Source organism: Psittacula echo (assembly GCF_963264785.1).
Source record: "Psittacula echo genome assembly, chromosome: 3".
Taxonomy (NCBI): Eukaryota; Metazoa; Chordata; class Aves; order Psittaciformes; family Psittacidae; genus Psittacula; species Psittacula echo.
In genome coordinates, this window is record NC_137736.1 from 126545196 (window position 1) to 126566784 (window position 21589).

At 47.2% G+C, this 21589-nt stretch overlaps 1 protein-coding gene across 3 annotated transcripts in view; it reads right to left on the minus strand.

Moving 5' to 3' along the window:
* Positions 1 to 540: 540 nt before the first annotated feature.
* Positions 541 to 21589, minus strand: part of RAB6A (RAB6A, member RAS oncogene family) — a gene marked incomplete at its 3' end in the record, with an annotated part of 52611 nt that continues 31562 nt past the window's right edge. Inside the window, exons 3-8 of one of the 3 annotated variants that reach the window (XM_080613731.1) lie at positions 18391 to 18444; positions 16834 to 16939; positions 14566 to 14677; positions 13516 to 13609; positions 3433 to 3499; positions 541 to 748 (exon numbers count right to left, since the gene is read on the minus strand). In XM_080613731.1, coding sequence (XP_080469857.1) covers positions 684 to 748; positions 3433 to 3499; positions 13516 to 13609; positions 14566 to 14677; positions 16834 to 16939; positions 18391 to 18444 — 498 coding nt within the window. Of the gene's footprint in view, positions 749 to 3343; positions 3500 to 13515; positions 13610 to 14565; positions 14678 to 16833; positions 16940 to 17007; positions 17114 to 18390; positions 18445 to 21589 lie in introns of those variants that run through there. The other 2 variants (XM_080613730.1, XM_080613729.1) reach the window with 2 other exon arrangements.

A 21589-nucleotide genomic window follows, 5' to 3' on the forward strand; every position in this document is an offset into this window, starting at 1 on the left:
GTGTGTGTTCTCCAGATGCTCTCTTGGAACTGTGTTCACGTTGCCTCTGCGAGAGCTCAAAAATCCTTTGGTGGTGTTGAAACCCCCCTTTAAGGTTGGTTCCCAATTGGGGAGGGGGTTTGAAAACCAGTCAATCTCTGCTTAAAAGATTTAAGAGCTTGGGTTTAATTCTTTTATTATTATTATTATAAGGATAAGGATTTAACCCTCCTCTTGCATTCCTGACTGCTCTCTAAGTCATTGCCAGGTTATTAAAGAGAAACCAAACGGGTCTGAGATTCCCACACATTCTTCTGCACGTACATCTCCTCTAAGTCCAATGCCAAACTTCCTCAGTTGCCATCATTTCAAAGTGCAATATCATAACATATTAAAAAAAGGAACAAATATTAAGAAATTGTACCTATTTTTTGTGGGTTTTTTTAAAGTTATAACTAGAATATGCTGGAATATTTTGGCTTTTTTTGTTTTTTCTTATAAATAATGAAGACACTGACATTTTCCTGTGTGTGTGTGTGCTTGTGAAGCTAATAGATCATCTCCACGAGACAGCCAGCGACGATGAACTGCAATACGTTATTACTGAAAGGGGAAGGTTCAAGCCAATATTCACACTGCAGTCAATGAAGAGTAAAGGGAGGGAAAGCAGTGATGTTCTGGAGCAAGGAAGAAGCCACATGGTATTAGCAGGAACAGCCTCCTTCACTGACAGGCTGCTCTTGAGGCTTTTCCAGTTTTATGTCAATCACTGGAGGAAGTAAGTTAAGGAAAACAGATTCCCAACGATTTCCTGACCAAGCTCATGTGGAGCAGGATGTGAATGGGAATGTTCAGTTTGTATTTCCCACTGAAACCAGTCACAGAATGGTTTGTGCTGGAAAGGACCTTAAAGCTCCTCCAGCTCCAACCCCTGCCACGGGCAGGGACTCCTTCCACTGGAGCAGCTTGCTCCAAGCCCCTGTGTCCAACCTGCCCTTGAACACTGCCAGGGATGGGGCATTCATCACTTCTTTGTAAAACACTTTGCAAATATTCATATACCTGCACAGGGCTTTAAGAGGCTCGTAAAAAGACCAGCTTCAAGCTGAAGTAAAGGTACCGGTGGCTCACAAGCCCCTTTTGCCTTGACATGTTCTTAAGTAAGAAGCAGAAACAATGTCAAACCCCAAATGTGGAGGGGAGATCTGGAGAGGGGCTTTGGACAAGGGCCTGTAGGGACAGGCCAAGGGGAATGGCTTTAACCTGCCCGAGGGGAGACTGAGATGAGCTCTTAGGCAGAAGCTCTTCCCTGTGAGGGTGCTGAGGCGCTGGCCCAGGGTGCCCAGAGAAGCTGTGGCTGCCCCATCCCTGGCAGTGTTCAAGGCCAGGTTGGACACAGGGGCTTGGAGCAAGCTGCTCCAGTGGAAGGGGTCCCTGCCTGTGGCAGGGGTTGGGGCTGGATGAGCTTTAAGCTCCCTTCCAACACAAACCAGGCTGGGATTCTATGTCTCTAACCAGAGTCTGCTCTTCCCAGTGATCATCAGTGATCTCCCTTTGTTCCATATACGTATCTAATCACTATTTTCAGAGGGAACCAGTAACAGCTTGGGAGCCCCCAGTTTCACATCAATGCTCCATTCAGCCTGCCAGCACAGCCAGCAGCACCCACAGCTGGAAGGCACCCATGAAGGGATCTACCTGCTCCCTGAAGAACAATGAAGCCCTGGAGACAGCAGGAGCCCAGAGGAACCCAGGGAAGGACAAATTCCTGTTCCTCTCTACTTCACATCCAACTGGCAAGCACATCCCTCTCACTCCATGTCCACACTCAGCTTTAATGCAGGCTGCTGATAAGTTACTGCCTTTGGCACTCGAATTCCCAGTGGATGCCCTACAGTTCCAACACTTCCATAGCCTTTCACAGGAGGAGCTTGGAACTCTAATCCCCAAACCTGACTCATGATTTTAGCATAAAATCATATCATAAAATCTTATCAGTTAACACAGAGGCAGAAGTGTCATGCAGCTGATACTTCCAAATTATGTCTTTAGGGTTGAAGGTGCTTTCAGGGAAGTTAGGAGGGAATAAACACAAAAAGGGAAACAAAAGACCAATAATTCATCTTGAATATTTGGTCCATTTGCCTAATCTAAACCTAACTCTATTGTTTAAGTCAAGAGATGCTCAAAACGAGCCTCACCAGCTTCATCACTGTGCACGAGCAGTTCCAAGATCCTTGAACCCTCAGTGTTGTGCAGAGAAGCCTATGGAAAATCCCCCCCATTAATCCTGCACAGCTGCCTGAGAGACAATCCTATTGAACTCCTGCTATCTGCAGTCTGCAGGGAGTCAAACGCAAAGTGCCCTTGTTGCAGTCCCATTTAGAGACTGGTGATCAAACGCCCTGATATGGAAACTGCATGGCCCAGTGCTGGTGCATTCTGACCCCATCCTCATTAATAAAAATTGTTGTTCATTAACCTTTTGGTGACCTGCACAAGGAAATGTTTTGGCTCAGTCAAGTCCATAATGCACAAAGCTTGTGCTTTAGTTGCAATCCACAGCTTCCCAAATGCTCCCTTCCTCTGTGTGGTCAGATGCTCTACAGGAGATGTAGTCCTAGCACCAGGCTCGTCCTCCTCCTACAGCTCCTGCTACAGCCTTTCTCCAAAGCATCATTTCTCCTCCCTTTCCCAGCTGGCAGCTATGTGATCCCTGCTGCAAATAAACTGACAGCCTGAAGAAGTTCAATGTCTCAAAAAAAGCTCACCCAACTCTAGCATAGAATCATAGAATCCCAGACTGGTTTGGGTTGAAGGGCTCTTAAAGCTCATCCAGTTCCAATCCCTGCCACAGGCAGCGACACCTTCCTCTAGAACAGGTCTAGGAGGGCTGGAGAAGGGAACTACAGAGGTCCCTTCCAACCTGGCTCATTGCAGCATTCTGCAAATCAGACCTGCAAGAGCCACAGAGGGGTTTTTCCAAGCATCTTTGCCACTGTTTTCTCCCACTCCAGTCTCCCCCTCCCTTCCTGCATCCAACCGGCTCCAACACCACACAAAGAATCCTTCTGGATGTGTTTGACTGCATCTTTCTGCACCTTCCTGTTGTTCTCCTTCAGCTTTCATTCAGTTGTCCTTATCTTTATGGCCTCAACTGATAGCCCAGAGCATCCCTACTTCACAGTAGAGCCCTCCATCCTTACCACTCCTAGTCCCAGCCTTCTATCACACCAAGCTTTCCTCCTCAGTACTTCAAGCTGGAAGGTTACTTGCCCCTATTCTCCCTCTCACGCCTCATTTTGGGATGTCCAGAAGCTGACCAAGAGCTGTAGGAGAGATATTACTCCTTTCTTCATCCTTGTTATTCAGAGCCTGCATTTTCATCGTCCAGGGTAATGCCTGGCAGCACTTTGCCACCACTGAGGCTCAGCTCAGACACATAAAGGATACTGTCTTCTCTACTTTTGTCTTGTGTGCTTTCCATTCCAGGCAAGGCAGCTGCCACACGTCGGAAAAGCTGCAAGGAAACAGGGAACAGATCAAAACAATCCCACTTGAAAGAGTGCACCCGGTTGATACAGTTCAAACAATGATTCAATACATCCTCCGGGACTATTGACAGCAAAAGCCTGACACCAAATACAACCTTTATTCTCAGGAAATGGCAAACCATGTTTTTGTTGTGAGTGAAGAAGAGACCAAATGTGCCTGGATACAAGCAGCAAACCTTCTACCACCTTCTCTGCTAATATCCTCTGTTTGGAATGCAGCATTTCCACCTCACATATGTGCACAGACCCCAAAACCTCCCCAGTATCAGGTGGAAACTTGACCTTCACACCTCCATAAGGTATTAGTTACACATGAGCATGGACACACTAAGTCAAACACGGCATCCAGGAGTTGTATTAACACCAGCATTGACCCAGGTGGCACATACAGAAGAGTGTCAGAAAAGGGGATGTGTGTAATGACATCCCCCAAGCATCTTCTTCCAGGCTTCACATATCTATGGCTCAGGCTCCCTGTGAACCAAGGAAAGGATCTTCCTTTCAGGAAGTTCCCAGTCCTTTTCTGAGTGTCCTTGACTTTTGGTACCTGCTCCATCATCACGATCCTGCTCAGAACAGGAGCCTGCAATCCCAAAGCAGTTGTTTCACCTCTCACTCAAACACTGTCTCCCATTTCCCAGCAAGACCTCAGCTCCAACATCTCTTCACAGTTTTATTCCACCAAGAAGTGAGACTGAACAGAACCAATTCCCTCTCTTGCATTTCCTACCTTGGCCCCAAGGCTCAGACTCCTGGTTCCCATCATGTGGCTTTCCCCCAGCTCTCTAGGGTGAGAGCCTACAGATGTGCCCACTGTTAATGCGTGAGAATTCACCTGGCTCTCCTGAGCCCACAAGGGTCTGCCTCCTCATGCACAGAACAGCCCAGTTAAGGAATGTCCTTCAGCTGGGTGACTTCTCTGACACCCTGCCATGCTCACTTGGTAAGAACCACACAGATTTCAACACCAACACTCTCCTTTTCATGTGTCTCAGCAAAAAAGGACAGAATGGATGAGACAGATGGAAGGATGCATTGTGCCTTTAGTATTCACCAGGATTTTCACTGACCGCCTAATTGTTCCTTACCTTTGAAGAACAACCCTAGTAGAGTTTGATCCATACCCAGACATGAACATCTGACATACACTGCATTCAGATTTTTACACCATCACAGACATTGTCACTACCATGTATTTCCTGTCTGCATGTAATCCAGGACACTAGATGTTTCCATGCATTCAGCATCTTCCTCCAGTGCCTAAAGGGGGTACAAGAAACCTGGAGAGGGGCTTTGGACAAGGGCCTGTAGGGACAGGCCAAGGGGAATGGCTTTAACCTGCCAGAGGGGAGATGGAGATGAGCTCTTAGGCAGATGTTCTTAGGCAGGGGACTGGAACTGGATGAGCTTTAAGGTCCCTTCCAACCCAAACCACGCTGGGATTCTGTGATTTGAATCCACAAGCTCTTTGCAGTCTCGATGTTTTCTTTGCCTTTAACAGTCTTCAATATAAATCCTGACTCGATCATGTCTGGGAACAGAAGGTTCTGACTCTCCTTGTTTACTGAGCTTTGTCCCTAGAATTACTTTTGCTCTCCCAGTGTTCAGCACCCAGTGAGCTCTCCCAGGTTGGTTTCAAGATCTCAATTTCAATTTTATGAAAGAAAACCAACTTTGTGACTTCTGGGAGGCAAAAAACACACGAAAAAGGGATCAGAGCACCAGGCTGCACTGGAGAATATCCAAATACCATCAACAGTTAGGCTTTCAGAAGGCCTGATACGTTGTCAGCACATACACAGGTGCTATGGTAAACCCTGCTCCTCTCTGGTGCATCACTTCATCACTACATCAATCCCTATTAGCTCTGGAGGGGAAGATCTGTTCAAGCTCTCATCCCTCCAACACACATTTTCCTGCTGATACAGAAATAAGTCAGAGGATGGAGTAAATTTGCTTCCCTATTCTTCCAGTACATGGCTCATTCTGCTCATACACTACACTTTTAAAGAATCATTTTGACCCAGTTCTTGACCCAGAAGGTTTGGGGGAGAAAAAAATCCCTCCCAATCACTTTTAAAGCTGGATGTGCAACAGTTTGGCATAATCCTACCAGATCTTGCCTAAATTAGGCTGATTGACATCTTTGCCCTGATAGAAAGATGGAAAAGCATCAATTCATACAGCTTTTTGCTAGCATCACGCATTTGGAGATCCTACATGGAATAAGCATTAAAAAACCCCAAATGGGTTTAAACTGTGGACAGTTTAACCACGTATTTCACCCTTGTATAACAGCAGAAAGTGAGGGATGCAGTTTATAGAGGGAAGGGGTGGGGAGCCTTAAAAACCTCAGCTCCTGGAAACCCACTGGAATTACTGCAGTTAAACCAAGCTGCTGACAGAAAGGCTAAGTGTTGAAAATACCATAATCCTTCCTTTACAGTAAGCCCAGGCATAAAACCCTGCCTTTAGCAGTGTTTCTCCTCAATGCTTTTAGCAGCATTTCTCCTCTAAATGATTTGACTAAAAAAAGGAATTTGGCAACTAAGAAAATCAACTTTCTTCCTTATTAACCTTCTGCTTATCAGCCACAACATATGTGCACAAATCCAATTAGGGAAACTTCATGATGCTTAGAAAGGAGCCTTCAACACAGGGACTCAGTGCTGCACAGTGCCTGCAGCACCCCAGCCAGCAGGCTTAGCTCACCACAAACGTGGCAGGAGGTTGCAGATATATACATATACATATATATAATATAATGCATATACATATATATAGGTGTCTTAAAAAGGTGTCTTCTCCCTTTCTGCTGTGCTCTGGGGAGACCCCCCCTGCAGCCCTGATCCAGCTCTGGGGCAGCAGCACAGGAGGGACGTGGAGCTGTTGGAGCGAGGCCAGAGGAGGCCACGGAGCTGCTGCAAGGACTGGAGCAGCTCTGCTCTGGAGCCAGGCTGAGAGAGCTGGGCTGGGTCAGCCTGGAGAAGAGAAGGCTCCTGAAGGGGAGACCTGAGAGCAGCTCCAGTGCCTAAAGGGGCTGCAGGAAACCTGGAGAGGGGCTTGGGACAAGGGCCTGTAGGGACAGGCCAAGGGGAATGGCTTGAACCTGCCCGAGGGGAGACTGAGATGAGCTCTTAGGCAGAAGCTCTTCCCTGTGAGGGTGCTGAGGCGCTGGCACAGGGTGCCCAGAGAAGCTGTGGCTGCCCCATCCCTGGCAGTGTTCAAGGCCAGGTTGGACACAGGGGCTTGGAGCAAGCTGCTCCAGTGGAAGGGGTCCCTGCCCTGTTTAATCAGGAAGCAGATTCAGGATCCAGTTGGAGCTGGAGGAGCTTTAAGGTCCCTTCCAACACAAACCATTCCAGGATTCCATGTCTGAGTATCAGTGCGTGTGTATGCATAAAAAACACATGTATTGGTGAGCATTCAGGACTTTTTTCCCAAGGCAGCTGTTAAATCCCAGAATCCCAGACTGGTTTGGGTTTGGAAGTGACCTTAAAGATCATCCAGTTCCAACCCCCTGCCACAGGCAGGGACGAAATGCAGCCGTGTAAGTGAATGAGAGCCACACAAAGTCTCTTTCAGCACTGAATCCTGAATCTCCTTCCTGATTAAACCCTGAAAAACAAGACAAACCCTCATCCCTCACCATTAGATTTCCCTCATTTGCTGCCTGTGCCTTTCCTCCTCCTCCAGCTACTAAATCCCCACCAGATCAGTGTCACAGACAACTGGAGGCATAACCCAGTCCTCACTGTACCACTCCTGCAGCAATATGGAAAGGACAGGAGGATCACTGTCCACGTGGAAAAGCCAGGCAAGAAACCCGCTCCCTAATGCAAAAGCAAACAAAACCCTTCCCCTAATTCCCATTCTCCGAGGGGAGCAGTGCAATTCACAGAGTAATTCCTGCCCATCAGATAGACAAGAATCAAAGCACAAGAGGAGAAAGAGCCAAGCAGGAGGATGCAGCCAGCTCTGTGAGAACAGGGTTACTCCAGAGGCCACGGGCCTTTAGCTACTGCCATGAGAAAGTCTGGCTGCCAAATCCCATATTCAGCCTGTGGCTCTTTGAGAGCCAGTGTGGAGTGTGCCAGGTAGTGCTCTAAGGAGGTCTTCAGGGCTCTCCCTCCTCTCCCCGGGACAGCAAAATGAAGGCTGACACATTCTGGGCATGCAATGCAGAGCCTAACAATGAGATTCCCTGAAATACAGACTGCTGAGGGAGAGCATGAATCTTAAAGGCTTGCAAAGCTTATTCAGGGCTGACAAATGAAATGAATGAGAGTCTAGGATTCTCTGCATTAAACGAAGCAAGTTATCTGCTTCCCTCCTCAGTCCTAGGGCTCCCCTGGCAATCAATCTGCTGAAACATGCAGGACTCAAAAGCCAGTATTCTTCCCCTCTACTGCATCAATTTAACCCCAGAATAACACTTTCAGCAGCATTTGTATTCTGGAATATCATCCACTCATTTTTCCTTCAACATCCCCTCCCCAAAGCAAGGAAGAACAGGGACTCAGTAAGAGATCCACCCGTACCCAGCAGCTGTTTGCTACAACCTGCTCTGACAGTGGGCAATTCCAAGAGATGAGGCTCGTCCCAGCAGCTCCTCAGCTCAGTTGTTGGGGTAAAGAAATGCCAGAGAAGTCTTAAAATGAGAGTCTGCCATGTCCAGGTTTCAGCAGCCTCTAAACTGCCCCTCTGCTCTGGTGAGACCCCCCCTTGCAGCACTGGGTGCAGTTCTGGGGTCCTCAATGTAAGGACATGGAGCTGTTGGAGCAAGTCCAGAGGAGGCCACGAGGATGAGCAGGGGCTGGAGCAGCTCCCGTATGGAGCCAGGCTGAGAACATTGGGGCTGGAGTCCAACCTGGCCTTGACACTGCCAGGGATGTGGCAGCCAGAGCTTCTCTGGGCACCCTGTGCCTCAGCACCCTCACAGGGAAGAATTGATCCCTCCCTGGCAGTGCTCAAGGCCAGGCTGGACAGGGCTTGGAGCAAGTTGCTCTAGTGGAAGGTGTCCCTGCCCATGACAAGGGTTGGAATTGGATGAGCTTTAAGGTCCCTTCATCCCAAACCATTCCATGATTACACGAAGATTGTGAGATGACTTCATTCCTCAATGTCTCATCACAACTGGATTGAGGTCAGGAGCCCCATGGCATCCCTGGGCTGCCTCTGCTCCTGCTAACCCTGCCTGGCAGCCAGCCCTAGGGCTGTGAAGGCAAGTGTGCTCCCAGTGGCATCTCCAGATCTTGCCTGCACACAAGCGAGGCTGGAATTCACATCTCTGAGCTGAAAAATAACACGGAAAGAAAGCAAGGAAGCTCTGGAGGGCCAGATGTGGGGCATCAGTTAAAGCAGAGCTCACTCTGGCACTAGTAACATCAAAGTCTACAGCAGACACTGCACAGAAACCAAAACCTCAATGAGAAAGGGGTGGAAATGCAAAGAAGCCAACAATGGAGGATGGAGGGCTCAGCTTCATCCTAAGTGTCTTCCTGTGTTAGCTTGTGTCATTCCCTACCATTAACCCAGAGCATGGGATTTAGATTCAGCAGAAGGATTTTGTGCTGAACAACAGTGTTATGTCAGCAGTTTTGGACTCAGTATCAAAGCTGCTAAAGTCAGTGCTAAATCCGAACCTATCCCCTGATGGACAAGTCAATGACTTGACAACTAGTCCAAGACTCACCTTGACATTAGTATTCCCTATCTGGCAGAAGGTAATGTTAATTTTTACATCAGGGTGCTTCATTAGATGTAGTCAAAAGCTGGAATTGGGATCTAAAATAATCTGATCATTTTAAACTTGATTATAATAATTTGATTAATTAAACACAGGAGTTTTCATTTGGAATTCAAACTCCTGTGTGAAAATTAACTCAGACAGTAATTGCCCTGCAGCATCAGAATAGATCGTGGATAGAAGTTATCAGTATGGGGAAGGTCAAATTTGCCTTCAGCTTGTTAAAGAGACCTTTTATATAGGTTATGGGAAGGTTATGTATAGAATCACAGAGTGGTTTGGGTTGAAGGGAGCTTAAAGCTCCTCCAGTTCCAACCCCTGCCACGGGCAGGGACCCCTTCCACTGGAGCAGCTTGCTCCAAGCCCCTGTGTCCAACCTGGCCTTGAACGCTGCCAGGGATGGGGCACCCACAGCTTCTCTGGGCACCCTGGGCCAGCGCCTCAGCACCCTCACAGGGAAGAGCTTCTGCCTTATCTCCAACCTGAACTTGCCCTGTTTCAGTTTGAACCCATCACCCCTTGTCCTACCGTTACAGTCCCTGAGGAAGAGCCCCTCTCCAGCATCCTTGTAGCCCCCTTCAGACACTGGAAGCTGCTCTGAGGTCTCCACGCAGCTTCTCTTCTCCAGGCTCAACAGCCCCAATGTTCTCAGCCTGGCTCCATACAGGAGCTGCTCCAACCCCTGCTCATCCTTGTGGCCTCTTCTGGACTTGCTCCAACAGCTCCATGTCCTTCTGATGTTGAGGACCCCAGAACTGCACCCAGTGCTGTTAGTGGGGTCTCACCACAGCAGAGTGATGGAGTTGTCAGGAATTCTTCCCTAATGAAATGGGAACAAGTTAGTAACATAAACTCATACCAAATAGAGAAGCTGCAAGGAAACAGAACTAGGAAATAATGGTATTAAAAGTCTTCTCCTTTGGAAACTGTTTCAACAGTTACTTACGAAACTAATTGAAAGGGAGAGTTCCAAATGTTCTGCAGCACAGGAGAGCTTTGAAGTTCCTGCAAATCCCAATCCCTGCCCGCAACACGGGATCAAAACTGAGCAGAAAAATCCATTTTTAGCTCTTATTCAACCACCCCCCGTGTCTTTGTGGTTCAATATTGTGCACAGAGAATGAGGTCACTTAAAACCTGTCCTCTTGTCCCATTGTGACAAGATTTCACATTATACCAAGTACCCCCTTGAAATATGATGCAGGTTTTAGATACTATTTCTTAATGTTAACAAAGAACAAGATTTATGTCACACAACATCAAATCTTCTATTTAATAGCAGGAATCGGCATCCAGCTTACCACCACCACCCTGTTTCACTTGGAGCTGCATTACCTACCCTATTTTCTCACAGCAGCAAGTCTTGCAGCATGTAACCTGGCAATTAAAACCAGAGGCATGATTTGTCTAGACCTCCATTATCCAGCCAAGAGTTGTCTCTAGAGAGTGAGCAAGTGAGGCTGCAGCTACAGAAATGGCTTTATGCTTTCACAATCTCATTAGGAAAATCCCCCAATGGCTTCAGCATAAAACACAGAAAGGCAAAGTTTGTTCCTTCATCATGGATTAAATGGAGCTCCCATCCCTCTTGATGGAGGCTGCGGTGGCTTCACAAAGCACGTGTTTTAGTAAATGACAGTATCTTCTGCCACAATGGGCCACAGGCACAGGAATATAAGATCTGTCCTCTCTTCCCCTCTGCTCTGGAGCCAGGCTGGGTCAGCCTGGAGAAGAGAAGGCTCCTGAAGGGGAGACCTGAGAGCAGCTCCAGTGCCTAAAGGGGCTGCAGGAAAGCTGGAGAAGGGCTTGGGACAAGGGCCTGTAGGGACAGGCCAAGGGGAATGGCTTGAACCTGCCCGAGGGGAGACTGAGATGAGCTCTTAGGCAGAAGCTGTTCCCTGTGAGGGTGCTGAGGCGCTGGCACAGGGTGCCCAGAGAAGCTGTGGCTGCCCCATCCCTGGCAGTGTTCAAGGCCAGGTTGGACACAGGGGCTTGGAGCAAGCTGCTCCAGTGGAAGGGGTCCCTGCCCGTGGCAGGGGTTGGAACTGGAGGAGCTTTAAGCTCCCTTCCAACCCAAACCAGGCTGGGATCTGCAAATCATTCCCCTCAGCCAGGCCACTGCTCTCAAGTTCACTCCCTGCAGTCTCAGTAAACATTAAGAATTCCAGCATGGGATCCAAGCCTTAATTACAAACCAGCCTCTGTGTTGTGGCAGGATAATTGGGGACCCTGGGACCAAACATTTTCACGCTCACTAATGCACCGAAACACAGCACTGAGTTAACACGTCTCATTATTCCATTATGTAGGCAATAATGTTGCTCCTAATATACAAAGTCAAGAGACATTTTAATAACAGACCTTTTAGTCCTGGCTACAACATGGAAAGTCATTTATAAGCCTGTTTTAGCAACTGATACAATTCTGCACACGAACTGTTTGTGTAACTACACAGGCAAAAACCACATGGGATTGATTATGTACATACACATGTGTGTGCATGTGTTTGCTGTGGGGGGATGCCCAGGAACAAATGTCTTCTACCTCTTGCACTGCTGAATTTCCTCCTACCATAAGAGCAAATACTTTAAGGGCCATGACTCTATGTGAGAAATTGCTCCATCAAGGAAGCAGCAGTATCCCACTATGCACTGAGTCAGGAAGGATGGACACCACTCACTCTCAATTCATGATCTGCTATAATCTTGCCTCTAGCTCTCTTGCCTCTTGTTAGGAATGCTTGGCTCTAAATTGGGAGAGACATGGATTTGATGGATGGACCATGGTGTGGATAAGGAATTGGCTGGACGACTGCTCTCAGAGAGTTGTGGTCAACAGCTCAATGTCCAAGTGAAGACCAGTGATGAGTTGTGTTCCTCAAGGGTCAGTGTAGGGACCAGCACTGTTCAACATCTTTGCTGGTGACATGGACAGTGGGATTGAGCACCCTCAGCACATCTGCTGATGCCACCGAGCTGTGTGGTGCAGTGACACGCTGGAGGGAAGGGATGGGATCCAAAGGGACCTGGACAGGCTGGAGACAGGGAACCATGTGGACTTCATGAAGCTCAACCAGGACAAGTGCAAGGTCCTGCCCCTGGCTTGGGCCAATCCCAGCACAAACCGAGGCTGGGGGAGACTTGATGGAGCAGCCTGAAGAGAAAGACTTGGGGTGCTGGGTGAGAAGAAGCTCCCCATGACCCGGCTTCAGTGTGCGCTTGAGCCCAGAACCCCCCCGTGTGCTGGGTGCACCCCCAGAGCGTGAGCAGCAGCTCAGGGAGGGGATCCTGCCCCTCTGCTGTGCTCTGGGGAGACCCCCCCTGCAGCCCTGATCCAGCTCTGGGGCAGCAGCACAAGAGGGACGTGGAGCTGTCGGAGCGAGGCCAGAGGAGGCCACGGAGCTGCTGCGAGGGCTGGAGCAGCTCTGCTCTGGTCCCTTCCAACTCAAACCAGTGACTCTGGGATTCTGGGAAGCCTATTTGTGAACACAACATCTCTTCCCTGTCAACACCAGCTCAGTTCCTCAGTGTTTACTACTTTCATCCGTTCACTGTTTGCCAAGTGATTTATCTTCATTAACACAAGTGCTAAACCCCATCTATCAGGTCACAATGCGAAAGGTCTCAGCTCATCCCACAACATGAAACCTAATTTTCTTGCAGTTGCATCAGCTCGAAAGACCTCTCCCTGCTTTCCCCATTAAAAAGCAACTCATCATCTACCAGAAGTAAATAGCTTTGGCTCTCCAAAAACACTGACTCACACTTTCAGGGCCTTTCAGAGTGCAAACCCCAGTTTACACTGTCTCACTGTACAGTGGAAGCACCACTGTACATTTAAGCCATCAAATTCCTCCTTGACTGGTGTGCCCATGTTCACTCACTGAACTGGCACCAGAAACAATGCTAGGACCTCTATTTCCCCAACTTTTTCGCTCATGCCTTAATCCCTTCAATCTAAACACCAAATCTGAATTATGAGAAATCCAGGAAGGATCTCTCTTCTACAGCTCCTCTCTTCTAAGGGGAAAGAGATTCCAAGCCCTTTGCTGCAAGGTCAGGGATCCTCTTCTGAACCCCAGCCAACAATTCACCTCTGAGATGTTGCCTGTGGTATGTGGACTACAAATGTACCCATGAGACCCTCTGCAAAGGCTTCCCAATATCTGGAGAAGTTCTGTTTCCACAATGGTGCATTAACAGAAGTAGTCTTGTGCCTGCCGTGGTTACTCACCTGTTTTACATTGTATCCTGCTTTTGCACTAGTTTCGATGAACATTACATTCAGCTCTTTGGCTTTTCTTTCTCCTTCCTCAATGGACACTTGTCTGGGGAAGATAACACAGAATTAGGAATAAAAACCACAGATAAACACCTTGAAAATTCAGATTCTTGTCTTCAACTCAAAAAGGTGACAGCATCAGTGCAGTTCTGACAGCATTTCGTGTTTTCAAATTCAAGGTCAGCTGGACACTGGCACAGGGTGAGCAGAAAAGCTGTGGCTGCCCCATCCCTGGCAGTGTTCAAGGCCAGGTTGGACACAGGGGCTTGGAGCAAGCTGCTCTAGTGGAAGGTGTCCATGCCCGTGGCAGGGGTTGGAGCTGGAGGAGCTTTAAGGTCCCTTCCAACTCCAAATTATTCTATGATTCTATGAATATTATAAACCCAAAAGCACCAGCAACAGCAGCAAAAGCTGAAGATGCCCAAATTCTAATAAAACATTTAGGTTTTCCAACTTATGAAAACCCCTGAAAGGTTTCAAAAGGGAGGACCAGTTGCACTTATCATTGATAACTGAGCAAATGTATTAAGTAGGAATAGCTGTAATCATAGAATAGAATCATAGAATGGTTTGGGTTGGAAAGGACCTTAAGATTATCCAGTTCCAACCCCCTGCCATGGACAGGGACACTGCACACTAAACCATTGCACCCAAGGCTCTGTCCAACCTGGCCTTGACCACGGCCAGGGATGGAGCATTCCATAATTCCATAATGATTTTAGTTTATTCATGCGCTGACACAGGTTGTAGCTGACATTCCATTCTGCCACCTGAACAAGCTGGTGACAGTCGCTCAGCTCATTCACTGGCAACTTGTGCTTAATCAAATGAAAGATTCACAATTAAGAGTATCTCTCATCACAGCCATCTCCAGCACAGTCAAAACAAGCTTCAGCATTTGGGGACTAATACAAATACCAATGCTCTTTCTACAATAGCTGTCTAGGAGCAAAGAGCAGCAGGTTCACAACAGCAGTTGGAAGACGAGGGATTCCTCCATACCTCTTATCTGCTAGATCTGTTTTATTTCCCACCAGCATGATGATGACATCGCTGCCCCTTTCCGTTCTCACATCATCAATCCATTTTGTTGTTTGCTGGAACGAGTTTACATCTAACAGAGAACATGGAGAGGATTTGTCACTGCAGGAATTCCTCATAGATCACTGGTAAATACATCTCTAAAGCCCAAATGAAAGCTTCATAGTCTCTGGAATTGGCGTAACAGGGTGATGAAGAATCAGCAAGTGAAACCCTAAGTCTCCTACACTGAATGGTACAAAAGCTTTGGTGTTCATTTCAAATGGGCTTCAAATTCACCTCACTACAGGTGAATTCAAAGCCAGGGAGTTGAGCCGAGCTAGAGCTTGGGTTTGCCACTATCTAAACTGAGATGAGCATCACTGGGGTTTACACCAGTTCCCCTCTTTTTCAGTTCAACATGAAATAGTTTATAGAGAGAAAGGGGATTGATGTGATAGTGCATTCTACACTGCTAATGACTTGTGCAGCTACAGCAAGGGGTTCCTACAGGTTCATGGCTTCGCAAGAGTATCTAATACCAGCTACGGGTTTTCTACAGATAATCACTTTTACCTTGCACGGTTCAGGATGTTCTCTAGGGAGTATCAGGGTTATACAACACACTAACAGCTCCTGTACCACTGAACGCTCAAAATAGTTCCCAAATCACTTGTACAGAACCAGAAATATGAATTTAACCTATGCACAGACACTCTTTCTTCATGATTTACATGGGCTTGTAGGGACAGGCCAAGGGGAATGGCTTTAACCTGCCAGAGGGGAGACTGAGATGAGCTCTTAGGCAGAAGCTCTTCCCTGTGAGGGTGCTGAGGCGCTGGCCCAGGGTGCCCAGAGAAGCTGTGGCTGCCCCATCCCTGGCAGTGTTCAAGGTCAGGTTGGACACAGGGGCTTGGAGCAAGCTGCTCCAGTGGAAGGGGTCCCTGCCCGTGGCAGGGGCTGGAACTGGAGGAGCTTTAAGCTCCCTTCAACCCAAACCACTCTGGGATTCTATTTCTCCTTAAAAGATGCAACGTAACAATTTCAGGAAGCTAAAATGATCCAGTGAGACAGTTTATTGTTGGAAATGTTGCATCCCATAAGGAAAAACCAGTTGTATAGAAGCCGTGTGGAGCTCAGCATCTGCCAGGGAGTGATACGAAATACAGATGAACTGCCAAAGTAGTTCTCCGTACTTAAAGAGGGGAGGCTCTGCAGCAATTCCTGAGCAGTATTGATTGGTTTAATGGCTTCTACTGCATAGTAATATATTGTGTGCTCGACAGCCAAGACGTGATCACTTCCCAGTGTCTGAATTCTTCTTTTTACTACCTGGCAATATCCAATTTGCCAGGTCAGTACAAATATATCCAAGTTCACAGCTAACCTGTGCTTTGAGCTCAAATCAAAGTACTACTGTTAACAATTAAAGCTTTAATAGGTAAAACCCCCATTCCTGCTGTAATCCTCCAGTATCTATAAATCAAAGGACAAGCATTTTGCATTTAGATAGAATCAGGCCATTGTTCGTGGTCGATTCTGGTTTAGAATGGAAGCGGCTGAAGGTTTAATTCTCCTAAATCAGTGTTTGTGAATGCAGAAGGCTGGTAAGTTAGGGTGGCTCTGGACTGAGGGGAGGGATAGAAAGAGAAGGCTTGAAAAAAGCACTAATATTTTAGTTCACAAAAATGTACATACCTTAGTAAGAAATGAAAGAGCAATTGTTAAAAGATAAGGGCTTAGTGGTGAAGTTTTCCATACTGCAGAATGGGAAAGCGACTGATTCAAAATGGAAATGTGATGTTAATGCATTCCCCCCCCCCAGCCCATGCCCAGATTGTTTTGTGGGGGGGAGAGGGTAAATGGAGTGAAGCAAGCTATAGCTATCAGTGCAAAGTCTCTCATTTCAGAATCCAGTTATCTATGAACATGATTCAGGTGACTGAGACCAAAAGTCATAGTGATATTATGATCAAAAAAGCAGATGAAAGAGGGGAAAGTGCAACAAGACCAGTCAGGATTCAAGAATGTGATAGGAAAAGGTTACAAACTGATGTTTGGAAGACAGTTTATACATTACAACAGCAGCAATCAGGTGGCCAGCTTAAAATTGGACTGGAGTGAAAGAAAACACCTTGGTTTGTCATGCCAGAATGAAGGACAAGCAGATGGCTGTGACAGGACATGCAAAGCTAAGCTAAAGGATGAAAAGGGGCAGAGGATTAGAAATGCAGAATTCCCCCCACTCACTTGTGATATCATAAACAACAACTGCAACAGTGGAGTCACGAATGTAGCTAGGAATCAAGCTCCTGAACCGCTCTTGACCTGCTGTGTCCCATAATTGCAACCGTACCTAACAAAATCAGTCAAACAAGCAAGAAAAATAAGAACAAAGGTCAAAGCCAGTGCCCAAATACCTACTTGTGATATCGTAAACTACTACAGCAGCAGCAGAGTCACGGATGTAACTGGGAATGAGGCTACGGAAACGTTCCTGACCCGCAGTATCCCACAGCTGCAACCTGATCTGTGGGTGGGAGAAAATGAAAAAAAGCCAAACTGCCACAAAAAATGAAAGAAGAAAGAAATTTTACTTTTGAAAAGGAAAAAAAAAAAAAAGAAACAAAAAAAAAAAGCGCTAAATAAAAATGAAAATCATGCAGGAGATGACTGGGAGCTTCCCGAGGAGCGCTCCCCAGCAGGAGCCAAAGGGGTGGATGTGCAGCTATCTTGGGTTTCTGCTATGAAAAAAAGACTTCCAGAGAGGAGGAATAAACTTGCTCAGCTTTGAAACTGAGAGCACCAACAGGAGAACTTCACATTCACCTGTAGTTCTGCCTACTCAAGGTTTTCCTGCTCTGCTGTTATCCTCACCCAGGGAACCTCCAGCAACTTGGAGGATGGTTGATGGTGGAAAAAATCAGACCACATCCATCATCCACTTCTAATGGAAGAGCCTTTCACTGCTGTCAAAGCACTGGAAAAGCTTCTAATGTGCTTTTCTATCAAGGAGGATAAAATGTTATCACCCTCTATTTAAGCCTTAGCCACACTGCAAAGTAACATGCACCTGAATGAGGCTGTCTCTTACCATCAAGGTTCTGAAAGAAAAGGCAGGAAAGCAACACATATGGCAAGATGGGCAAGGAAAGAACATCTCGTTGCTCAAGCACTTTCAATGCAATCACATTGATTGGGGGTTTCTACAAGCCCAGGAGCTTTTGCAGCTCTGCACAATCTGCTTCTGCAAATAGCACAACTCTGAGTGCCTTCATTAAGAATCTGAGCTCACTGAAACCACAGGCTTGCTTCCACACAGGAGTCATTTCACTGGGGAGCTAGAACTGCACCAAGCTGAGAAACAAGCAGTGTTTGTGGATCATTATTAAAGGCAACCTTCTTTTTAAACCAGTAACATTAATACTGAGCTATTAACTAGAAACACTTGTATTTTATCCTTCTGTCCTTTGACATCAGAACCTGAAGGGGATAAGCATGGTCCCCTTCTCCATATTCCCATCATTATGCACCCCTCAAACCATCTGTATCTCTTTTTCCAAAGAAGATGACGCTACAGCACCTTCTGCCACCTGTCAATGGCACTCATGAACCAAGAGGTGATTTCCCATGGCCCCAAACAGAGCAGGGAGCTGTCTCCACAGCCCTTGTCAGTCTGGAAGCAGCTGGTAGATGCTACGCAGTCTGTGCTTCCAAGTGATCTCACAACTGTGGGCTGCACAATTACAACAGATGCTGATCCTCATTCCTACTGTACATAGAGAAGGGCACAAAACTCTTACTCACTGTTCGATCCTCCAGATACATGGTTTTCGATAAGAAGTCAATGCCAATTGTTGCCTGTAAGAAAAGGAAAAAGCTCTTAAATTAAATGTCAGAACAGTGGTGATGATTCCCAGGGCAGAAACATTCCTGCCACCTCAGAATGCAGCACCTCTGCAAGAAACATACACTGGTTTTCTTCCTTTCAAGATAAAACTCTACCTGTAAGTAAGATTCAATAAGCAGTTTCCTTAGTATCCATAACCAGAACAACATGTCAAAGCACAGAAAGGTGTTAATATTAACTTCAGCTTCTGCACATGGACAGTTGAATCCATACAGATGGGTATCAGCAAGGATTTTTATGTAGATGACCTAAGGCAACATCCCTCAGCTGAACCAGGGTATCAAAGCACACCATATTCTTCCTGACTGCACAATATATTCATCTATTTTAACATTAAGGGGTGACAGGCCAAGGGGAATGGCTTGAACCTGCCCGAGGGGAGACTGAGATGAGCTCTTAGGCAGAAGCTCTTCCCTGGGAGGGTGCTGAGGCGCTGGCACAGGGTGCCCAGAGAAGCTGTGGCTGCCCCATCCCTGGCAGTGTTCAAGGCCAGGTTGGACACAGGGGCTTGGAGCAAGCTGCTCCAGTGGAAGGGGTCCCTGCCCGTGGCAGGGGTTGGAGCTGGAGGAGCTTTTAAGGTCCCTTCCAACCCAAACCATTCCATGTCTCTATGACACTGAAACCACAAGGCAGATACGAGAACCCTCCAAAGACCAATCCAGCAACATGCTTCCCTTCTGCTTTTGTTTTACATTGTTTTGGCAGTGGAGTCTCCTCGGAAGATTGCCTCAGAAACGCTTCTATCCTCCCTTGTGCCTCCCTGATTTCAGTTCACAGAAGAAAGCCTACAAACCCCCCAGGATCCCACACCACAGACACATGTCAGGATCTCATTCTAGCTGACAAACTGCTGGAGCTCAGACTTCCTCTGCTCTCTGCAGGAGCTGGAACATCAGCTGCAGAGCCCCAAACCTGCCTCAGCCTGTACTTTGTGCCATACCTCCCACACAGCTGCACGGCAGCAGCAGCTCTGAAGTCTCTGTATGCCTGGAGGACATGTAAATGCCATGCAGAAAGGTGGCAAGTCAGTGAGATTCCTGCGCTTGGGATGCTCACAGCATGGGAAATGCAACAGAAAGGCCAAGCACAAACCTTATTTGAGGTCTGGGAATAGAAAATGTTTGTGCTAGCTTCACTGAGAAGAACATAGAGCAGGTTGGTTACATTCAAGCTGTGAAATGGCTCCTCACCTAAACCCTCACAAGCTTTAAGATGTACATGGAATAACTTAGAGCCAAATATGTTTGTTCACATTTATCGTTCTGCCCACAGTACAGAGGAAATGCACTGTCAAGGAGTGGATTCAAGCACTTGATATATCCCAGCCATTCACTGTGAACCAACTTGCAGAGGCATTTTGTAACAATGCTGACAGAAGGAGCAAAAAAGCTTGGGGGATCTTAACACATCAGTTGTAAAGAGCTGTGCAAAGTATGAGTAGTGGAAAAGTCTACTCACTGCTGGGGAAAACACATGGACATTAGGCTAAGCTAATTACCATCACTGAGGTGGAGGCAGGTTTAACCTGCTTGTGGAATGTTGTGCACCATATGGAACAAGTAGGAACTCAGCACACTCGGAAACTGATGCGAGGCACTAAGTCCCAATCACAAGTTGAAAGAGGACAAGAAGGAAAAAAAGCTTCAGAAGACAACCCTATGGATAGGGCCATGTATGAGAAGACTTCTTAATCCACCCGTCCTCACAAAGGTGCTAAGGAGTTGTTGCTACCCTGTTTTCACAGAATCACAGACTGGCTTGGGTTGAAGGGCCCTTGTCCAAAGCCCCTCTCTGGGTTTCCCGCAGCCCCTTTAGGCACTGGAGCTGCTCTAAGGTCTCCCCTTCAGGAGCCTTCTCTTCTCCAGGCTGACCCAGCCCAGCTCTCTCAGCCTGGCTCCAGAGCAGAGCTGCTCCAGCCCTCGCAGCAGCTCCATGGCCTCCTCTGGACTCGCTCCAACAGCTCCACGTCCCTCTTGTGCTGCTGCCCCAGAGCTGGATCAGGGCTGCAGTGGGGGCTCTCCCCAGAGAGCAGAAGAGGGGGAGAATCCCCTCCCTTGACCTCAGTTCAAGCTGGCCCAAGGTAACTTTCCTACACCCTAGGAGATCAATCACTGCCCGCTCCCAGAATTCAGGTTGAGCTGGAAAAGGTGCCAAGCTATAAAAGTACTTGGGTTTCATCAAGTGTGTCTGCTGCGAGCAGAACATGTTTCATGACTTGGTTACAGTTGGTAACGTTCTGAATCCACCAAGCTGAGAAAAATCTGTTCCCTGATGAATGTGAAGGGTTTTTTAGGGAGGCGGGAGGAGGAGGGAATGGGAAAAGGTAAGAGAAACACTGTGACTGCTCTGTTACTTGCGGTGCAGGTATCTCGTTTAAATCTCTTCACCCCTTTATGAGTTACTGTCTCTTCAGTACCTCCTCACTGCTCTGCTAGGTGAGTTGGGTACTATGAGATGCAGTTTTCACTCAACCACAGGAGAAGCAAAGCTGCTGTGGTGTAGGAGGGCTGAAGAACACATCATTGCTTCCAAGGGAGCAAACATCCTTTCAAATCCTCCCCACTGTAATTACATGGACAGAGAAGCAGCTCTTTTATTTCATCTGGGTTTTTTTCCCCCATCAGTATTTTAATTTCAGGTCTGCTCCTTTTCTCTATGGATTTACATCCTAGGTCTTTCTTGAAGAGGTCTGACCCTCTGTACTTGATGATAATTCAGTTATCTCCATGGGAAGCTGGTCTGACATAATATACATAATGATCCCAAAATAAATGTGTGAAGTAGGAAGAAGTCTTAAGGGCTTATCAGATAGCTCCAATTCAACTATCAGTGATGCAAGCCTAGTTTGGGTGCTAATGTACTGCTTATAGTGTCACTCACCCAAAGACCTCTATTTGACTGAAGTCATTACTGAGCTGATAGGTCCTGTTTCGCTGTAGCTGATAGAAAGGATGAGTCCAAAAGCTCCAAACCAGAGCAGCTGTTAGTGTCAAACAGAACACAGATTTCTCCATGTTAGGCATCATTTGGAGACCTCTCAAAGCCAAGTTCTTGACTGCCAATGTCCATCAAACCATGGAGGTGTCAGCTGTAGCT